The following is a 16,545-nucleotide window of genomic DNA, read 5'->3' as shown; positions in this document are numbered from 1 at the left end:
GGGTCCCCTTCCAGGAGCGCCCTTTTTTTTTCCACCCCCCGCATTTCATTAGTCCACTCACAGCTGAGCTCCGGACGGACGGACGGACAGACGGACAGACAGACAAACTGTCTGTCGTGGCTGACGTTGAGCGCGCTTTGGTGTTTTTTTTTTTTTTTTACGCAACCCGGAGGAGGAGAACCCACGGGATAATCTCTTTACGTAAAGACTCATTCAATTGACCGAACGGTCTCTCGCGCGCTTAATCCGCCGAACGCTCCACGCTCATGCGACACGCGCGCACACGCGCATGCGCGGCACACTTGTAGCTCTGCGTGGATGCACCGCGAGAACACCGAGCAAATACGAGCACCCAATGAAGCAATTTCAAATCGCATTTGCCTCCGTGCAATAGTGTGCAACGGGGCGTTTCCTCAACACCCCCCCCCCCCCCCCCCAGCACGTGACGCGTCAGAGAGAGAGACCGCAAACTCTATTTCTTCCTCCTCCTCATCCTCCACCACCACCACCAGTGGAGCAGCTAGTGGAGCTCTCAGCCGGCCATTCAGACCACAGGGCAGCGCAGCATCATCGTCTGTGACATCCGCACGGGCCGAGATGGAGGTACCAGGCTTGGCGCGCAACATCAGCAGCCCGCTGAGCCCTTGCGAAGGGATGATCAAGGACCTGAGCCTGGACGCCATTCAGCTGTGTGAGCGAGACGGTGAGCTCGATAGCAACTTATTCGTATCTATCGTATTTTATCGGAGTGCGTCTGTGCATTAAAGGCGACTTTCAACCCCCCCCCCCCCCCCCCAATCCCGTGACGTGCGGAGTCAGCCTTTGATTGCCTTTTTAAGGGACTCATAGGGGGTCCTTTGAATGGCTGGTGCGTGTGTGGAATTGCGTGGTAACAAAGCCTTTTTTGTGTAACTAAGCATGTTTATAAAAAACAAAAAAAAAAGCTCTTATCTCAGCCCTGCAGGCACCACCACACCTAACTGCTTTCTCCTTAAAGATGCATCATTTGTAACTGAAAATAGTCTCATTAAATAAATAGTCAGTGGACTTGCCAAATAACCTGGCCTCGGGTGTCTTTCACCATCCCATAATGAGTCCACACCGTAGGAGATCAGAGGTGTTGAACCCTCAAATGTGTGGTGCAAAAAAAAAAAAAAAAAAAAGCAAGTCATCATCAGGAGAGACTCCAACATGGCTGCAGCCACATGTGAGTGAGCGCACAGCCTCTGCAACAGCCTTCAAGCCACAAAAAGATCAATTCTCATTTGTGTAAAAAAAACACCCGCACGCACATTTACAGCAAATCTGTGGTCATTGTGCATTCGGAGCCGCTCCCCAGCATGCGAGACACATCACCGCGGTGCACTTCCTATCCTCGTAGTGTTTTGCTGGCTTGATTCAAAAGCTTCCATTTTCCTAATGGTCAGGAGTGGACTGGCCGCCAGCTTTTTGGGGGTCTCTCGTAGGCTGCAGGTGCAACCGGGGAGTCGTTTTCGTAACATTTGCAGCCACTTCTGGTTGAGTAGTCCAAGTAAATATAGCCCGTGTGTCCTTGAGACACCCACATGGTGTTTGTTTATGGAGCAACAAACACACCTTCTCGCCACTCGGTTGCCCAACGACGACGCTTGTCGGAGAAGCAACGGGGAGACCGGTTTAGTTGTAGGACCGTGTGAGTAATGTAGTGGTGTAGAGGCTGGCACTGCAGTGGGGGCTTACCCGACTTAATCCACCTTTTAGTATCATCACCATCATCTCGTGATGAAAGAAAATCAACAGTGCTATGTATGTCATCTGAAGCAGTTCAGAATCAATATTTATTTACCAACATGAAAAAAAACACCACATTGAAATAAAATACATCAATCTAGAGATGCTGATTATAAAATGTTCATGTCTTTTGCTAGTCGAAGTTGGCTGTGACAACTTTAGCTCTGACCAACCAATCAGGAGAAAATAATTGCTGACTAATTGCCTCTGTGGATGAATCAGAAACCGGTGAAATTGATTGTTTGACAAAACAGTCTCATCACGATTATAGTTTAACTCCATTGTTTAAGTTACATCTTAGACGTGTTTTGCTAGCCAAACAGTTTTGCTCTGGCCAGCCAATCACAGCTAACATTATTGTTGACAAGCTAGCCCTGTGATGTGAATTCAAAATCTGATTGGTTAAAGAAACTGTCCAGTTGCTAAGATAGTATAATTTATATGTGTTTTGTTAGTTGAACAATTTTGCTTGTCTAACAGTTTTACTCTGACCAACCAATCACAGGACCGCTAACGTCGACTAGCTAGCCAAGCGACGCTAGTTTGAACTGGCTAAAAGAACAGCCCAATTGCTAAGACAGTAGTTTAAGTTAACATATTTAGGTCACATTTTAGCTAGACATGTTTTGCTAGTCAAACAATTTTGCTTGTTGAACATTTTTTCTCTGACCAGCCAATCACAGGACCGCTAACATTATTGTCGACCAGCTAGCCTTGTGATGTGAATTAAAATCTGAGTGGTTCAAGAAACAGCCCTGTTGCTAGATAGTAGATAGTTTTAAGTTACATTGAAGATATGCATGTTTTGTTAGTTGAACAGTTTTGCTCTTACCAACCAACCACAGGACTGCTGACGATATTGCTGGCCAGCGAGATAAATTTGAAATCGAGTTGGTTAAAGGAAAATCCCCATTTCAAATATATATTAAATTGCATCAGCAATCACTTGTGATTCTGAAAGCGCTGGGCAGATTAGACTGACATGGCAACACATAGAGGCTGAAATCTGATTGGACAAGAGAATCTTAACATCTACACCCATGTACTGGAAGCAGTTCAGCCAAGGGAAACACTACAAAATGAAGAGAATAGACTGTTTGGAACCGTGACATTGCGACCTTGACCCTGAACATGACAAGCGGTGTGAAAAATAGAAGGCAGACACAGCATCCACATGTAAAGTACTCGCATTGATTTTCCTGGAAATAGCCAGTGTCCTGATCTGGAAAACTTTTTTTTCCTCCTTTCTCAGCATCGTATTCAGTTCCGTACTTTGTTGCTTTCTAAATTTACCTCTCACAGCCATCAATATTTAATTGGCAGCATGAGAGGCTGCATGTGGCCATGCTGAGCCAGCAAATGGGAGTGCATGCAGCATCACTGGGCCTCTTCCTGTCTGTGGGAACGGAACTCACACACAGACACACACACGCAGAGCACTCTCAGTGCATTTCAATGCGCTAAACACGTGGCGGGACAGTTGTGTTAGTGTGTGGTGGTGAATAACAAAGTTCGGCAGTCTAAATGCAGGTTTTGTTCCTCAAAATGGACGGTGTGTCACTTATACACCCTCAGAAGAACTACATTATTATTACAGATAATTTTTTTTATCATAAAAAGGTAGAAAACGTACATTGGATGCCCAGGGGTCTGTTTGTTAAAAAAAAAAAACAAAAAAAAAACATGTTTCAGTGATGTTCGCTGAGCATCATTCTCAGCATCACAAGTAGATTGTTTTGATCCATCATGGAAGGTCAACCAGTACATAAATTAGCCTGCGTTGTTCTCTGAAGAGTGAGTTTTAATCAAATGCAAATTAATGATGTCGGCCTCAGACGTGCGCTTAGTGCTAACGACGCAGACGAGCAAATTAGCGTCAGCGTTAGGTCGGCTTGCGGTGCGAACGCTCGATGGGTAATTTGGAGTACCGTAAATTGCAGTTGTTGGTGTGACTCAGCTGACATTTTTGAGCAGGCAGAATGTTGACAACATAACTGTGCAGGCCAGATTGTCATCCGTGTGCATCCATTCATCACCCCACAGTCATAAAAAATATCACGTGATTGGCTTACTGACTTGTTTAAAACTTTATGAACTTGAAGCTGCTTGCAAGATTTGAACGCAGCTTCACTTAACCACCTGCCCCCACCCCCTCATGGCTCCGCCCAAAGAAACGCCTTCGTCTCACTAACGTGGTGCACCGTGCCACACGCTAAGGCAGCTACATTGCTAGCATGACTTATTCACGATGGAGTATTGCCAAAAATGAAATGTTACCGGTTTGATGTCGTATTATTTTCGAATACAATCAATTAAAACCAAAGGCACCTTGGCGTCGTTGGTTGCAGCCATTTGTAGCCATCTGTGTTTAAAACAACAACATTCTATTCCTTGACACAAAAGTAAAGAGCTTTCCAATTCCTTCTTTTGAACTTTTGTTAATAACCAGAGTTCAATAACTCTGGATGGATGGCATTCAACAACTCATTAAAGGTTTATTTAGTGTTATAGTTATTATGATATGCTTTTACTGTGTCTGTATTTGCGGATGAGAAGCTTGCTGATGTGCAAAGACGGCAATGAAGGGGCACATTGTTTGTGTCGCTCGGTATAGAGAAAGATGCTCTTGTTTCTGGGCGCTCGGCGCACGCTCAGCATGACGTCCGTGTCAGTCTAGCAGTCCGTGTAGCGAAACCAACAAGGATGTGCTATTCAAAAGGCCAGGCAACATGCGTGGCCGCTGCGGCACTGCTAACCCATAAAAATTGGGAGGCTTGTCCAAGACAGCATGTCATTTTGTTTATATTACGTGACCACCCAATTCTTGACTGACCTCCGTCTGCATGCTGATTGGCTCCGGCCATCAGCTGTGGTCGCGAGCTCGTGCCTGAATGGGCTTGTTACGTCTTCATTTTGTTACTGTTTAGTCTGTTAAGCGATTGAAAGTACACTATTGACTCCATAAGTAATAGGATTGACTAGTGATGGTGTAAAGGGCATTATGATGCCAAACACAGGATGCTTTTATCATTTTAGATATCCTAACCTTGGTACAATTATTTCACTAATAAAGCACTACCAAGTAAATCAGTACTTCAAGACAGGTAAGACTACAGCAGATCCGAGCAAGTAGATCCGTTAGGAGGGTGATGTGTTTGCATGTTAACAAGATTTTCATTGATCCCTCTGCATTGCTGGGCACTGTGGTGCTATTTGAAGGCACTAAATAAAAAGGGAACTCCTGAATCATGCTCTCGTAGTGAAATAGTAAAGGTGCTCAAATGGCAGTAGTTGTCATTCAGCGGCTTTTAGGGTGAAAATGGTGATGCAGCACAATGAATATATGCTCTACCTGCCGACAATTGTGAGTCACGGCAACACTTGAGTTGTCCCTGGCGAGCAGTACGAGGGTTCATTTGTACTTCCTCTGTCTGACCTTCGTCCTCCTCCATCTTTCATTCGCGCCATCCCCGGAGGATTGGTCACAGGTTAGCGGCGCAGGCTTGAACGCACTCACTGCACCTGCATAAGGGAGAGAAAATGTCGGCCACAATATTAGGAACGCAATCGAGTAGAGAGTTTGTTTACGTACAGTTTATACAATCCACATTGTGCAGCGTAACATACATAGTGTAGCCTTTCAATCTCTATAATTTTTTTCATATTCAACGTGCAATGGAACTATTATGCATACATATTATGCATATCAACAGTTTCATACACTTGACATATCGGGTGTTTAATAATTCATCATCACATCGTCACACTGTATATCACTGTTTGTAATATACTGTACATATCAATCTTCTTGAATATCTAGCTATCTTGCTAGCTAGCTAGCTATACACATTTCTCCTGCTCTCTCTTGCTCCAATTGGCGATTGACCTCACTGTCTGTCTGTGTATCTATCTATCTATCTATCTATCTATCTATCTATCTATCTATCTATCTATCTATCTATCTATCTATCTATCTATCTATCTATCCATCAGCTAGCTATTTATCAACTAGCTAGGTCGCTAGCCACGTTTCCCATGCTCTATCATTTTCTCTCTCTCTCTAGCCATCAATCAAATATATCTAAGTTTCACAAAGAAGCAAAAGCCATCAACCCGTCTATTCTCTGCCCACCTTGTTGTCAATGAACATAGATAATGTGTACTCCTTTGTTGATATGCCGCGAGTGGCAGTCTTGCCTCCTTTACATTTGCATTTTAGGGGGAGAATTTGCAATGCTTCATCGCTATGGTGACGGACAGTGTTAATAATAAGACAGATGATATAGCTGGCCTAATGTTACGACCCCTCGTGGATTGTGATAAATGACTGTGCAGAGAACCGATAGGCCACAAAAGAAATAATCACCTCATTTGAAATATCGTAGCACTATCTGCTGTCAGAGTCATTATAAACCTTGAGTGCCCATGCTCGCTCACTGTTGGATCTCACTAAATTCAAATATGAAAGCCCAGTCTAAACCCGCTGTGTGCCGAGATTACTTTTGTGATGTAGTGAGTCTCTCAAGTGTTATATTTCCATTTATTCTGGGCGACAGCGGGCCTTGCCTGAATCAAAGGTCAGCAACAAAAGGTGGGACAGCACGATCCCGGCAGTCCAAAATGTACTTTTCAGATGGACTGCATGCAGATAATGAAAGGGGATTGTCTGTACTCTGCCTCTGATGTCTTATTGTTAGGAGTTCCTGTCATATGAAGCTTTCTGTACAACCTAAATTTGAATATTTGTCACGTGAAATTGTATTCACAAACAGTCTGCTCTCTTCATTTCATAGTGTTTCTCTTGGCTGTTTCCACTACATGCGGATGTGAAATTATTTTTGTCCAATCAGATTTCAGCCCCTCTGTGTTGCTATGTCAAGATAATCTGGCCCAGGGCCTTCAAAATTGGTTGTTCTGGCTCATGTAAATTAAACTATATGAGCAAATGGGAGTGTTTGTTTAACTGAAAGGTGCTTTAAATACAAACAAATACAAACAAAGCAGACATGAACCTTAACTTTTCCACTTCATACATTTAGTTGTGTGTTAATTTAGATCTAGCAGTGATGCCCAGTTCTGCACGGAAAGATGCTCATCAAGCGGCCTTCTGATTGGCTATTTCTAAACAGGAATCTACGCGTTCTGCATTCTTGTTTTTCAAAATGAATGTGCATGTGTGTAAATGTGTGTTTGTGTGTACGGTTGCGAGATAGTCCAATTATGGAATTGCTCTTTTAATCTCAGCCCCTCTCGGCGCATGAATGGAGATGGCTGTGCCACGCTCGGCTGCTTCCGCCATTGTTTAGACGTGCATTCTTTGCATTGTACACACACACACACATATACACACACACGTCGCTTTGTTGCTTTGTCGCCCGAGTGTGACGCAAAAGTCTATATTCGTCCCTGATTGTACAAAGGAGCCGTTGAGCCGTGTTTTGACATTTTCTTTGACCTCGCTTTGCACTGTGGGTCGCACGTACATGTGCGATCACAACTGAGGAATAAATACGGGATGGTTTGGACCAAATGGACCACCAAATGTCATTTTTGCAGTCCCCATTGCTGATTAGAGATGAATCCTCCTCTGCGGAGAGCACACATTCAATCAGCAGCGTTTTAAAATTTTCAATGCGGCTTCTGCCCGGAAAAGCACGTAGGTATGTATTGTAAGGGGAATGATGTGTTTCCATAGCAACCTGCGCTGGTTAGACTGTAAGTGGCCAACAGGGAGGGCCAATAATCGCGAGCAGCGACGAAGCAGATAAAAGAATGAGAGCTTTGAGCATAATGAATACACTAGCAGGATTTAAAGGCCAAATGTCAACATTCTTGACCAACCGTGACTTCCTTTCTGCGCAGGAAGTAAATCCCAGGATGGCGCCATCTCCGACATGGAGGAGCTGCCGGTCCCGCAGAGCATCAAGATCAGCAACATCACCTGCGACTCCTTCAAGATCTGCTGGGACATGGAGCAGCGCGGCAAGGAGCGCATCACGCACTACTTCATTGACCTGAACAAGAAGGAGAACAAAAACTCCAACAAGTTCAAACACAAGGTAACGGACCAGGGAAAGTCTTTTGTTTTTTTTTGCTTTTGTTGTGCGTGCGCACTGGGAGCTTGAGAGTTATGCACACGATCTTAGTTGTTAGCTTTTCTGTCAGGAGATGTCGGACGCCGGAGCCATCCTCCCAGCTTGGGGGTTACTGCCCCCAGTCTACTAGCACCACTGTTTCCTATATCCTCCACGTTTTCTCTACTTCTTCTTCTTCTGTCTGAAGTGGTAGACCCTGGCCTCTATGCTGTCTTCTAGTCCAGCCTTTTCCAAACAATGGAATGTTTTCTCAATGTCAGCCACTTTTTCAATGCAATTTGTCAGTGGTACATGCCATGTAGGGGCTTGTCATTCAATAACAGTCCATTTGGCTCCTTCCCCTTACTGGGCGTCTGTTGCCTGAGGCATTCACTAAGCAGGTCGTCCCTTGTTGGCCTTATGTTAATCTAAAAATTTTTTTAAAATGTTGTAAATCGCTGTAAATGTGCTTAAAGGCATTTAAACTGGGCAAGTAAACCCTAACTCTAGTTTGAAACCCTACTTTGAAAAACTAACCCTAGTTTGAAACCCTAGTTTGAAACTCTGACCCTAGTTTGAAACCCTAACCCTAGTTTGAAACCCTAGTTTGAAACCCTAACCCTAGTTTGAAACCCTAACCCTAGTTTGAAAACCTAATCCTAGTTTGAAACCCTAGTTTGAAACCCTAACCCTAGTTTGAAACCCTAGTTTGAAACCCTAACCCTAGTTTGAAACCCTAGTTGGAAACCCTAACCCTAATTTGAAACCCTAGTTTGAAACCCTAACCCTAGTTTGAAACCCTATCCCTAGTTTGAAACGCTAGTTTGAAACCCTAACCCTAGTTTGAAACCCTAACCCTAGTTTGAAACCCTAGTTTGAAACCCTAACCCTAGTTTGAAACCCTAGTTTGAAACCCTAACCCTAGTTTGAAACCCTAGTTGGAAACCCTATCCCTAGTTTGAAACCCTAGTTTCAAACCCTAACCCTAGTTTGAAACCCTAACCCTAGTTTGAAACCCTAGCCCTAGTTTGAAACCCTAACCCTAGTTTGAACCCCTAACCCTAGTTTGAAACCCTATCCCTAGTTTGAAACCCTAACTGAAAACCCTAGCTGGAAACCCTAACCCTAGTTTGAAACCCTAACTGAAAACCCTAGCTGGAAACCCTAACCCTAGTTTGAAACCCTAGCTGGAAACCCTAACCCTAACTAAAAACCCTAGCTGGAAACCCTAACCCTAGTTTGAAACCCTAACTGAAAACCCTAGCTGGAAACCCTAACCCTAGTTTGAAACCCTAACTGAAAACCCTAGCTGGAAACCCTAACCCTAGTTTGAAACCCTAGCTGTAAACCCTAACTAAAAACCCTAGCTGGAAACCCTAACCCTAGTTTGAAACCCTAACTGAAAAACCTAGCTGGAAACCCTAACCCTAGTTTGAAACCCTAACTGAAAACCCTAGCTGGAAACCCTAACCCTAGTTTGAAACCCTAGCTGTAAACCCTAACCCTAACTGAAAACCCTAGCTGGAAAACCTAACCCTAGTTTGAAACCCTAACTGAAAACCCTAGCTGGAAACCCTAACCCTAGTTTGAAACCCTAGCTGTAAACCCTAACCCTAACTAAAAACCCTAGCTGGAAACCCTAACCCTAGTTTGAAACCCTAGCTGGAAACCCTAACCCTAACTAAAAACCCTAGCTGGAAACCCTAACCCTAGTTTGAAACCCTAACTGAAAACCCTAGCTGGAAACCCTAACCCTAGTTTGAAACCCTAACTGAAAACCCTAGCTGGAAACCCTAACCCTAGTTTGAAACCCTAGCTGTAAACCCTAACCCTAACTAAAAACCCTAGCTGGAAACCCTAACCCTAGTTTGAAACCCTAACTGAAAACCCTAGCTGGAAACCCTAACCCTAGTTTGAAACCCTAGCTGGAAACCCTAACCCTAGTTTGAAACCCTAACTGAAAACCATAGCTGGAAACCCTAACCCTAGTTTGAAACCCTAACTGAAAACCCTAGCTGGAAACCCTAACCCTAGTTTGAAACCCTAACTGAAAACCCTAGCTGGAAACCCTAACCCTAGTTTGAAACCCTAGCTGTAAACCCTAACCCTAACTAAAAACCCTAGCTGGAAACCCTAACCCTAGTTTGAAACCCTAACTGAAAACCCTAGCTGGAAACCCTAACCCTAGTTTGAAACTCTAGCTGGAAACCCTAACCCTAGTTTGAAACCCTAACTGAAAACCCTAGCTGGAAACCCTAACCCTAGTTTGAAACCCTAGCTGGAAACCCTAACCCTAACTAAAAACCCTAGTTGGAAACCCTAACCCTAGTTTGAAACCCTAACTGAAAACCCTAGCTGGAAACCCTAACCCTAGTTTGAAACCCTAGCTGGAAACCCTAACCCTAGTTTGAAACCCTATATGGAAACCCTAACCCTAGTTTGAAACCCTAGCTGTAAACCCTAACCCTAGTTTGAAACCCTAGCTGGAAACCCTAGCTGGAAACCCTAACCCTAGTTTGAAACCCTAACTGAAAACCCTAGCTGGAAACCCTAACCCTAGTTTGAAACCCTAACTGAAAACCCTAGCTGGAAACCCTAACCCTAGTTTGAAACCCTAGCTGAAAGCCCTACCTGGAAACCCTAACCCTAGTTTGAAACCCTAGCTGGAAACCCTAACCCTAGTTTGAAACCCTAACTGAAAACCATAGCTGGAAATCCTAACCCTAGTTTGAAACCCTAGCTGTAAACCCTAACCCTAACTGAAAACCCTAGCTGGAAACCTTAACCCTAATTTGAAACCCTAACTGAAAACCCTAGCTGGAAACCCTAACCCTAGTTTGAAACCCTAGCTGTAAACCCTAACCCTAACTAAAAACCCTAGCTGGAAACCCTAACCCTAGTTTGAAACCCTAACTGAAAACCCTAGCTGGAAACCCTAACCCTAGTTTGAAACCCTAGCTGGAAACCCTAACCCTAGTTTGAAACCCTAACTGGAAACCCTAACCCTAGTTTGAAACCCTAGCTGGAAACCCTAACCCTAGTTTGAAACCCTAACTGAAAACCCTAGCTGGAAACCCTAACCCTAGTTTGAAACCCTAGCTGGAAACCCTAACCCTAGTTTGAAACCCTAACTGGAAACTCTAACCCTAGTTTGAAACCCTAACTGAAAACCCTAGCTGGAAACCCTAACCCTAGTTTGAAACCCTAGCTGTAAACCCTAACCCTAACTGAAAACCCTAGCTGGAAACCCTAACCCTAACTAAAAACCCTAGCTGGAAACCCTAACCCTAGTTTGAAACCCTAACTGGAAACCCTAACCCTAGTTTGAAACCCTAACTGAAAACCCTAGCTGGAAACCCTAACCCTAGTTTGAAACCCTAGCTGGAAACCCTAACCCTAGTTTGAAACCCTAACTGGAAACCCTAACCCTAGTTTGAAACCCTAGCTGGAAACCCTAACCCTAGTTTGAAACCCTAACTGAAAACCATAGCTGGAAATCCTAACCCTAGTTTGAAACCCTAGCTGTAAACCCTAACCCTAACTGAAAACCCTAGCTGGAAACCTTATCCCTAATTTGAAACCCTAACTGAAAACCCTAGCTGGAAACCCTAACCCTAGTTTGAAACCCTAGCTGTAAACCCTAACCCTAACTGAAAACCCTAGCTGGAAACCCTAACCCTAGTTTGAAACCCTAACTGAAAACCCTAGCTGGAAACCCTAACCCTAGTTTGAAACCCTAGCTGTAAACCCTAACCCTAACTGAAAACCCTAGCTGGAAACCCTAACCCTAACTAAAAACCCTAGCTGGAAACCCTAACCCTAGTTTGAAACCCTAGCTGGAAACCCTAACCCTAGTTTGAAACCCTAACTGGAAACCCTAACCCTAGTTTGAAACCCTAACTGAAAACCCTAGCTGGAAACCCTAACCCTAGTTTGAAACCCTAGCTGTAAACCCTAACCCTAACTGAAAACCCTAGCTGAAAACCCTAACCCTAACTAAAAACCCTAGCTGGAAACCCTAACCCTAGTTTAAATCCTAGCTGGAAACCCTAACCCTAGTTTGAAACCCTAACTGAAAACCCTAGCTGGAAACCCTAACCCTAGTTTGAAACCCTAGCTGTAAACCCTAACCCTAACTGAAAACCCTAGCTGGAAACCCTAACCCTAGTTTGAAACCCTAACTGAAAACCCTAGCTGGAAACCCTAACCCTAGTTTGAAACCCTAACAGAAAACCCTAGCTGGAAACCCTAACCCTAGTTTAAAACCCTAACTGTAAACCCTAACCCTAACTGAAAACCCTAGCTGGAAACCCTAACCCTAACTAAAAACCCTAGCTGGAAACCCTAACCCTAGTTTGAAACCCTAGCTGGAAACCCTAACCCTAGTTTGAAACCCTAACTGAAAACCCTAGCTGGAAACCCTAACCCTAGTTTGAAACCCTAACTGAAAACCCTAGCTGGAAACCCTAACCCTAGTTTGAAACCCTAACCCTAGTTTGAAACCCTAACTGAAAACCCTAGCTGGAAACCCTAACCCTAGTTTGAAACCCTAACTGAAAACCCTAGCTGGAAACCCTAACCCTAGTTTGAAACCCTAACTGAAAACCCTAGCTGGAAACCCTAACCCTAGTTTGAAACCCTAACTGAAAACCCTAGCTGGAAACCCTAACCCTAGTTTGAAACCCTAACTGAAAACCCTAGCTGGAAACCCTAACCCTAGTTTGAAACCCTAACTGAAAACCCTAGCTGGAAACCCTAACCCTAGTTTGAAACCCTAACTGAAAACCCTAGCTGGAAACCCTAACCCTAGTTTGAAACCCTAACTGAAAACCCTAGCTGGAAACCCTAACCCTAGTTTGAAACCCTAACCCTAGTTTGAAACGCTAACTGAACACCCTAGCTGGAAACCCTAACCCTAGTTTGAAACCCTAACTGAAAACCCTAGCTGGAAACCCTAACCCTAGTTTGAAACCCTAACTGAAAACCCTAGCTGGAAACCCTAACCCTAGTTTGAAACCCTAACTGAAAACCCTAGCTGGAAACCCTAACCCTAGTTTGAAACCCTAACCCTAGTTTGAAACCCGAACTGAAAACCCTAGTTTGAAACCCTAACCCTAGTTTGAAACCCTAACTGAAAACCCTAGCTGGAAACCCTAACCCTAGTTTGAAACCCTAACTGAAAACCCTAGCTGGAAACCCTAACCCTAGTTTGAAACCCTAACTGAAAACCCTAGCTGGAAACCCTAACCCTAGTTTGAAACCCTAACTGAAAACCCTAGCTGGAAACCCTAACCCTAGTTTGAAACCCTAACTGAAAACCCTAGCTGGAAACCCTAACCCTAGCTGGAAACCCTAACCCTAGTTTTTAAACCCTAACTGAAAACCCTAGCTGGAAACCCTAACCCTAGCTGGAAACCTTAACCCTAGTTTGAAACCCTAACCCTAGTTTGAAACCCTAGCTGGAAACCCTAACCCTAGTTTGAAACCCTAACTGAAAACCCTAGCTAACCCTAACCCTAACACTAACCCTAGTTTGAAACCCTAACCCTAGTTTGAAACCCTAGCTGGAAACCCTAACCATAACTGAAAACCCTAGCTGGAAACCCTAACCCTAGTTTGAAACCCTAACTGAAAACCCTAGCTAACCCTAACCCTAGTTTGAAACCCTAACTGAAAACCCTAGCTGGAAACCCTAACCCTAGCTGGAAACCCTAACCCTAGTTTGAAACCCTAACTGAAAACCCTAGCTGGAAACCCTAACCCTAGTTTGAAACCCTAACTGAAAACCCTAGCTAACCCTAACCCTAACACTAACCCTAGTTTGAAACCCTAACTGAAAACCCTAGCTGGAAACCCTAACCCTAGTTTGAAACCCTAACTGAAAACCCTAGCTGGAAACCCTAACCCTAGTTTGAAACCCTAGCTGGAAACCCTAACCCTAGTTTGAAACCCTAACTGAAAACCCTAGCTGGAAACCCTAACCCTAGTTTGAAACCCTAACTGAAAACCCTAGCTGGAAACCCTAACCCTAGTTTGAAACCCTAACTGAAAACCCTAGCTGGAAACCCTAACCCTAGTTTGAAACCCTAACTGAAAACCCTAGCTGGAAACCCTAACCCTAGTTTGAAACCCTAACTGAAAACCCTAGCTGGAAACCCTAACCCTAGTTTGAAACCCTAACTGAAAACCCTAGCTGGAAACCCTAACCCTAGTTTGAAACCCTAACCCTAGTTTGAAACCCTAGCTGGAAACCCTAACCCTAGTTTGAAACCCTAACTGAAAACCCTAGCTGGAAACCCTAACCCTAGTTTGAAGCCCTAACCCTAGTTTGAAACCCTAGCTGGAAACCCTAACCCTAGTTTGAAACCCTAACTGAAAACCCTAGCTGGAAACCCTAACCCTAGTTTGAAACCCTAACCGAAAACCCTAGCTGGAAACCCTAACCCTAGTTTGAAACCCTAACTGAAAACCCTAGCTGGAAACCCTAACCCTAGTTTGAAACCCTAACCCTAGTTTGAAACCCTAACTGAAAACCCTAGTTTGAAACCCTAACCCTAGTTTGAAACCCTAACTGAAAACCCTAGCTGGAAACCCTAACCCTAGTTTGAAACCCTAACTGAAAACCCTAGCTGGAAACCCTAACCCTAGTTTGAAACCCTAACTGAAAACCCTAGCTGGAAACCCTAACCCTAGTTTGAAACCCTAACTGAAAACCCTAGCTGGAAACCCTAACCCTAGTTTGAAACCCTAACTGAAAACCCTAGCTGGAAACCCTAACCCTAGTTTGAAACCCTAACTGAAAACCCTAGCTGGAAACCCTAACCCTAGTTTGAAACCATAACCCTAGTTTGAAACCCTAGCTGGAAACCCTAACCCTAGTTTGAAACCCTAACTGAAAACCCTAGCTGGAAACCCTAACCCTAGTTTGAAACCCTAACCCTAGTTTGAAATCCTAACTGAAAACCCTAGCTGGAAACCCTAACCCTAGTTTGAAACCCTAACTGAAAACCCTAGCTGGAAACCCTAACCCTAGTTTGAAACCCTAACTGAAAACCCTAGCTGGAAACCCTAACCCTAGTTTGAAACCCTAACTGAAAACCCTAGCTGGAAACCCTAACCCTAGTTTGAAACCCTAACTGAAAACCCTAGCTGGAAACTCTAACCCTAGTTTGAAACCCTAACCCTAGTTTGAAACGCTAACTGAAAACCCTAGCTGGAAACCCTAACCCTAGTTTGAAACCCTAACTGAAAACCCTAGCTGGAAACCCTAACCCTAGTTTGAAACCCTAACTGAAAACCCTAGCTGGAAACCCTAACCCTAGTTTGAAACCCTAACTGAAAACCCTAGCTGGAAACCCTAACCCTAGTTTGAAACCCTAACTGAAAACCCTAGCTGGAAACCCTAACCCTAGTTTGAAACCCTAACCCTAGTTTGAAATCCTAACTGAAAACCCTAGCTGGAAACCCTAACCCTAGTTTGAAACCCTAACTGAAAACCCTAGCTGGAAACCCTAACCCTAGTTTGAAACCATAACTGAAAACCCTAGCTGGAAACCCTAACCCTAGTTTGAAACCCTAACTGAAAACCCTAGCTGGAAACCCTAACCCTAGTTTGAAACCCCAACTGAAAACCCTAGCTGGAAACCCTAACCCTAGTTTGAAACCCTAACTGAAAACCCTAGCTGGAAACCCTAACCCTAGTTTGAAACCATAACCCTAGTTTGAAACCCTAGCTGGAAACCCTAACCCTAGTTTGAAACCCTAACTGAAAACCCTAGCTGGAAACCCTAACCCTAGTTTGAAACCCTAACCCTAGTTTGAAATCCTAACTGAAAACCCTAGCTGGAAACCCTAACCCTAGTTTGAAACCCTAACTGAAAACCCTAGCTGGAAACCCTAACCCTAGTTTGAAACCCTAACTGAAAACCCTAGCTGGAAACCCTAACCCTAGTTTGAAACCCTAACTGAAAACCCTAGCTGGAAACCCTAACCCTAGTTTGAAACCCTAACTGAAAACCCTAGCTGGAAACTCTAACCCTAGTTTGAAACCCTAACCCTAGTTTGAAACGCTAACTGAAAACCCTAGCTGGAAACCCTAACCCTAGTTTGAAACCCTAACTGAAAACCCTAGCTGGAAACCCTAAACCTAGTTTGAAACCCTAACTGAAAACCCTAGCTGGAAACCCTAACCCTAGTTTGAAACCCTAACTGAAAACCCTAGCTGGAAACCCTAACCCTAGTTTGAAACCCTAACTGAAAACCCTAGCTGGAAACCCTAGCCCTAGTTTGAAACCCTAACTGACAACCCTAGCTGGAAACCCTAACCCTAGTTTGAAACCCTAACTGAAAACCCTAGCTGGAAACCCTAACCCTAGTTTGAAACCCTAACTGAAAACCCTAGCTGGAAACCCTAACCCTAGTTTGAAACCCTAACCCTAGTTTGAAACCCTAACTGAAAACCCTAGTTTGAAACCCTAACTGAAAACCCTAGCTGGAAACCCTAACCCTAGTTTGAAACCCTAACTGAAAACCCTAGCTGGAAACCCTAACCCTAGTTTGAAACCCTAACTGAAAACCCTAGCTGGAAACCCTAACCCTAGTTTGAAACCCTAGTTTGAAACCCTAGCTGGAAACCCTAACCCTAGTTTGAAACCCTAACCCTAGTTTGAAACCCTAGCTGGAAACCCTAACCCTAGTTTGA

The 16,545-nt window shown here is 44.2% G+C and overlaps 1 protein-coding gene across 1 annotated transcript in view; it reads left to right on the top strand.

Moving 5' to 3' along the window:
* Window positions 1-212: 212 nt before the first annotated feature.
* Window positions 213-16,545, top strand: part of phyhiplb (phytanoyl-CoA 2-hydroxylase interacting protein-like b) — a 47,632-nt gene continuing 31,299 nt past the window's right edge. The window contains exons 1-2 of the mRNA XM_086045194.1: window positions 213-703; window positions 7,633-7,829. Coding sequence (XP_085901320.1) covers window positions 319-703; window positions 7,633-7,829 — 582 coding nt within the window. The 5' untranslated portion in view covers window positions 213-318. The remainder of the gene's footprint in view (window positions 704-7,632; window positions 7,830-16,545) is intronic.

Source organism: Filicampus tigris, chromosome 11 (assembly GCF_054856515.1).
Source record: "Filicampus tigris isolate MCC_2025a chromosome 11, RoL_Ftig_1.0, whole genome shotgun sequence".
Taxonomy (NCBI): Eukaryota; Metazoa; Chordata; class Actinopteri; order Syngnathiformes; family Syngnathidae; genus Filicampus; species Filicampus tigris.
Note: the sequence above shows the minus strand (reverse complement) of the source record. Positions and strands in the feature narration are given on the sequence as shown.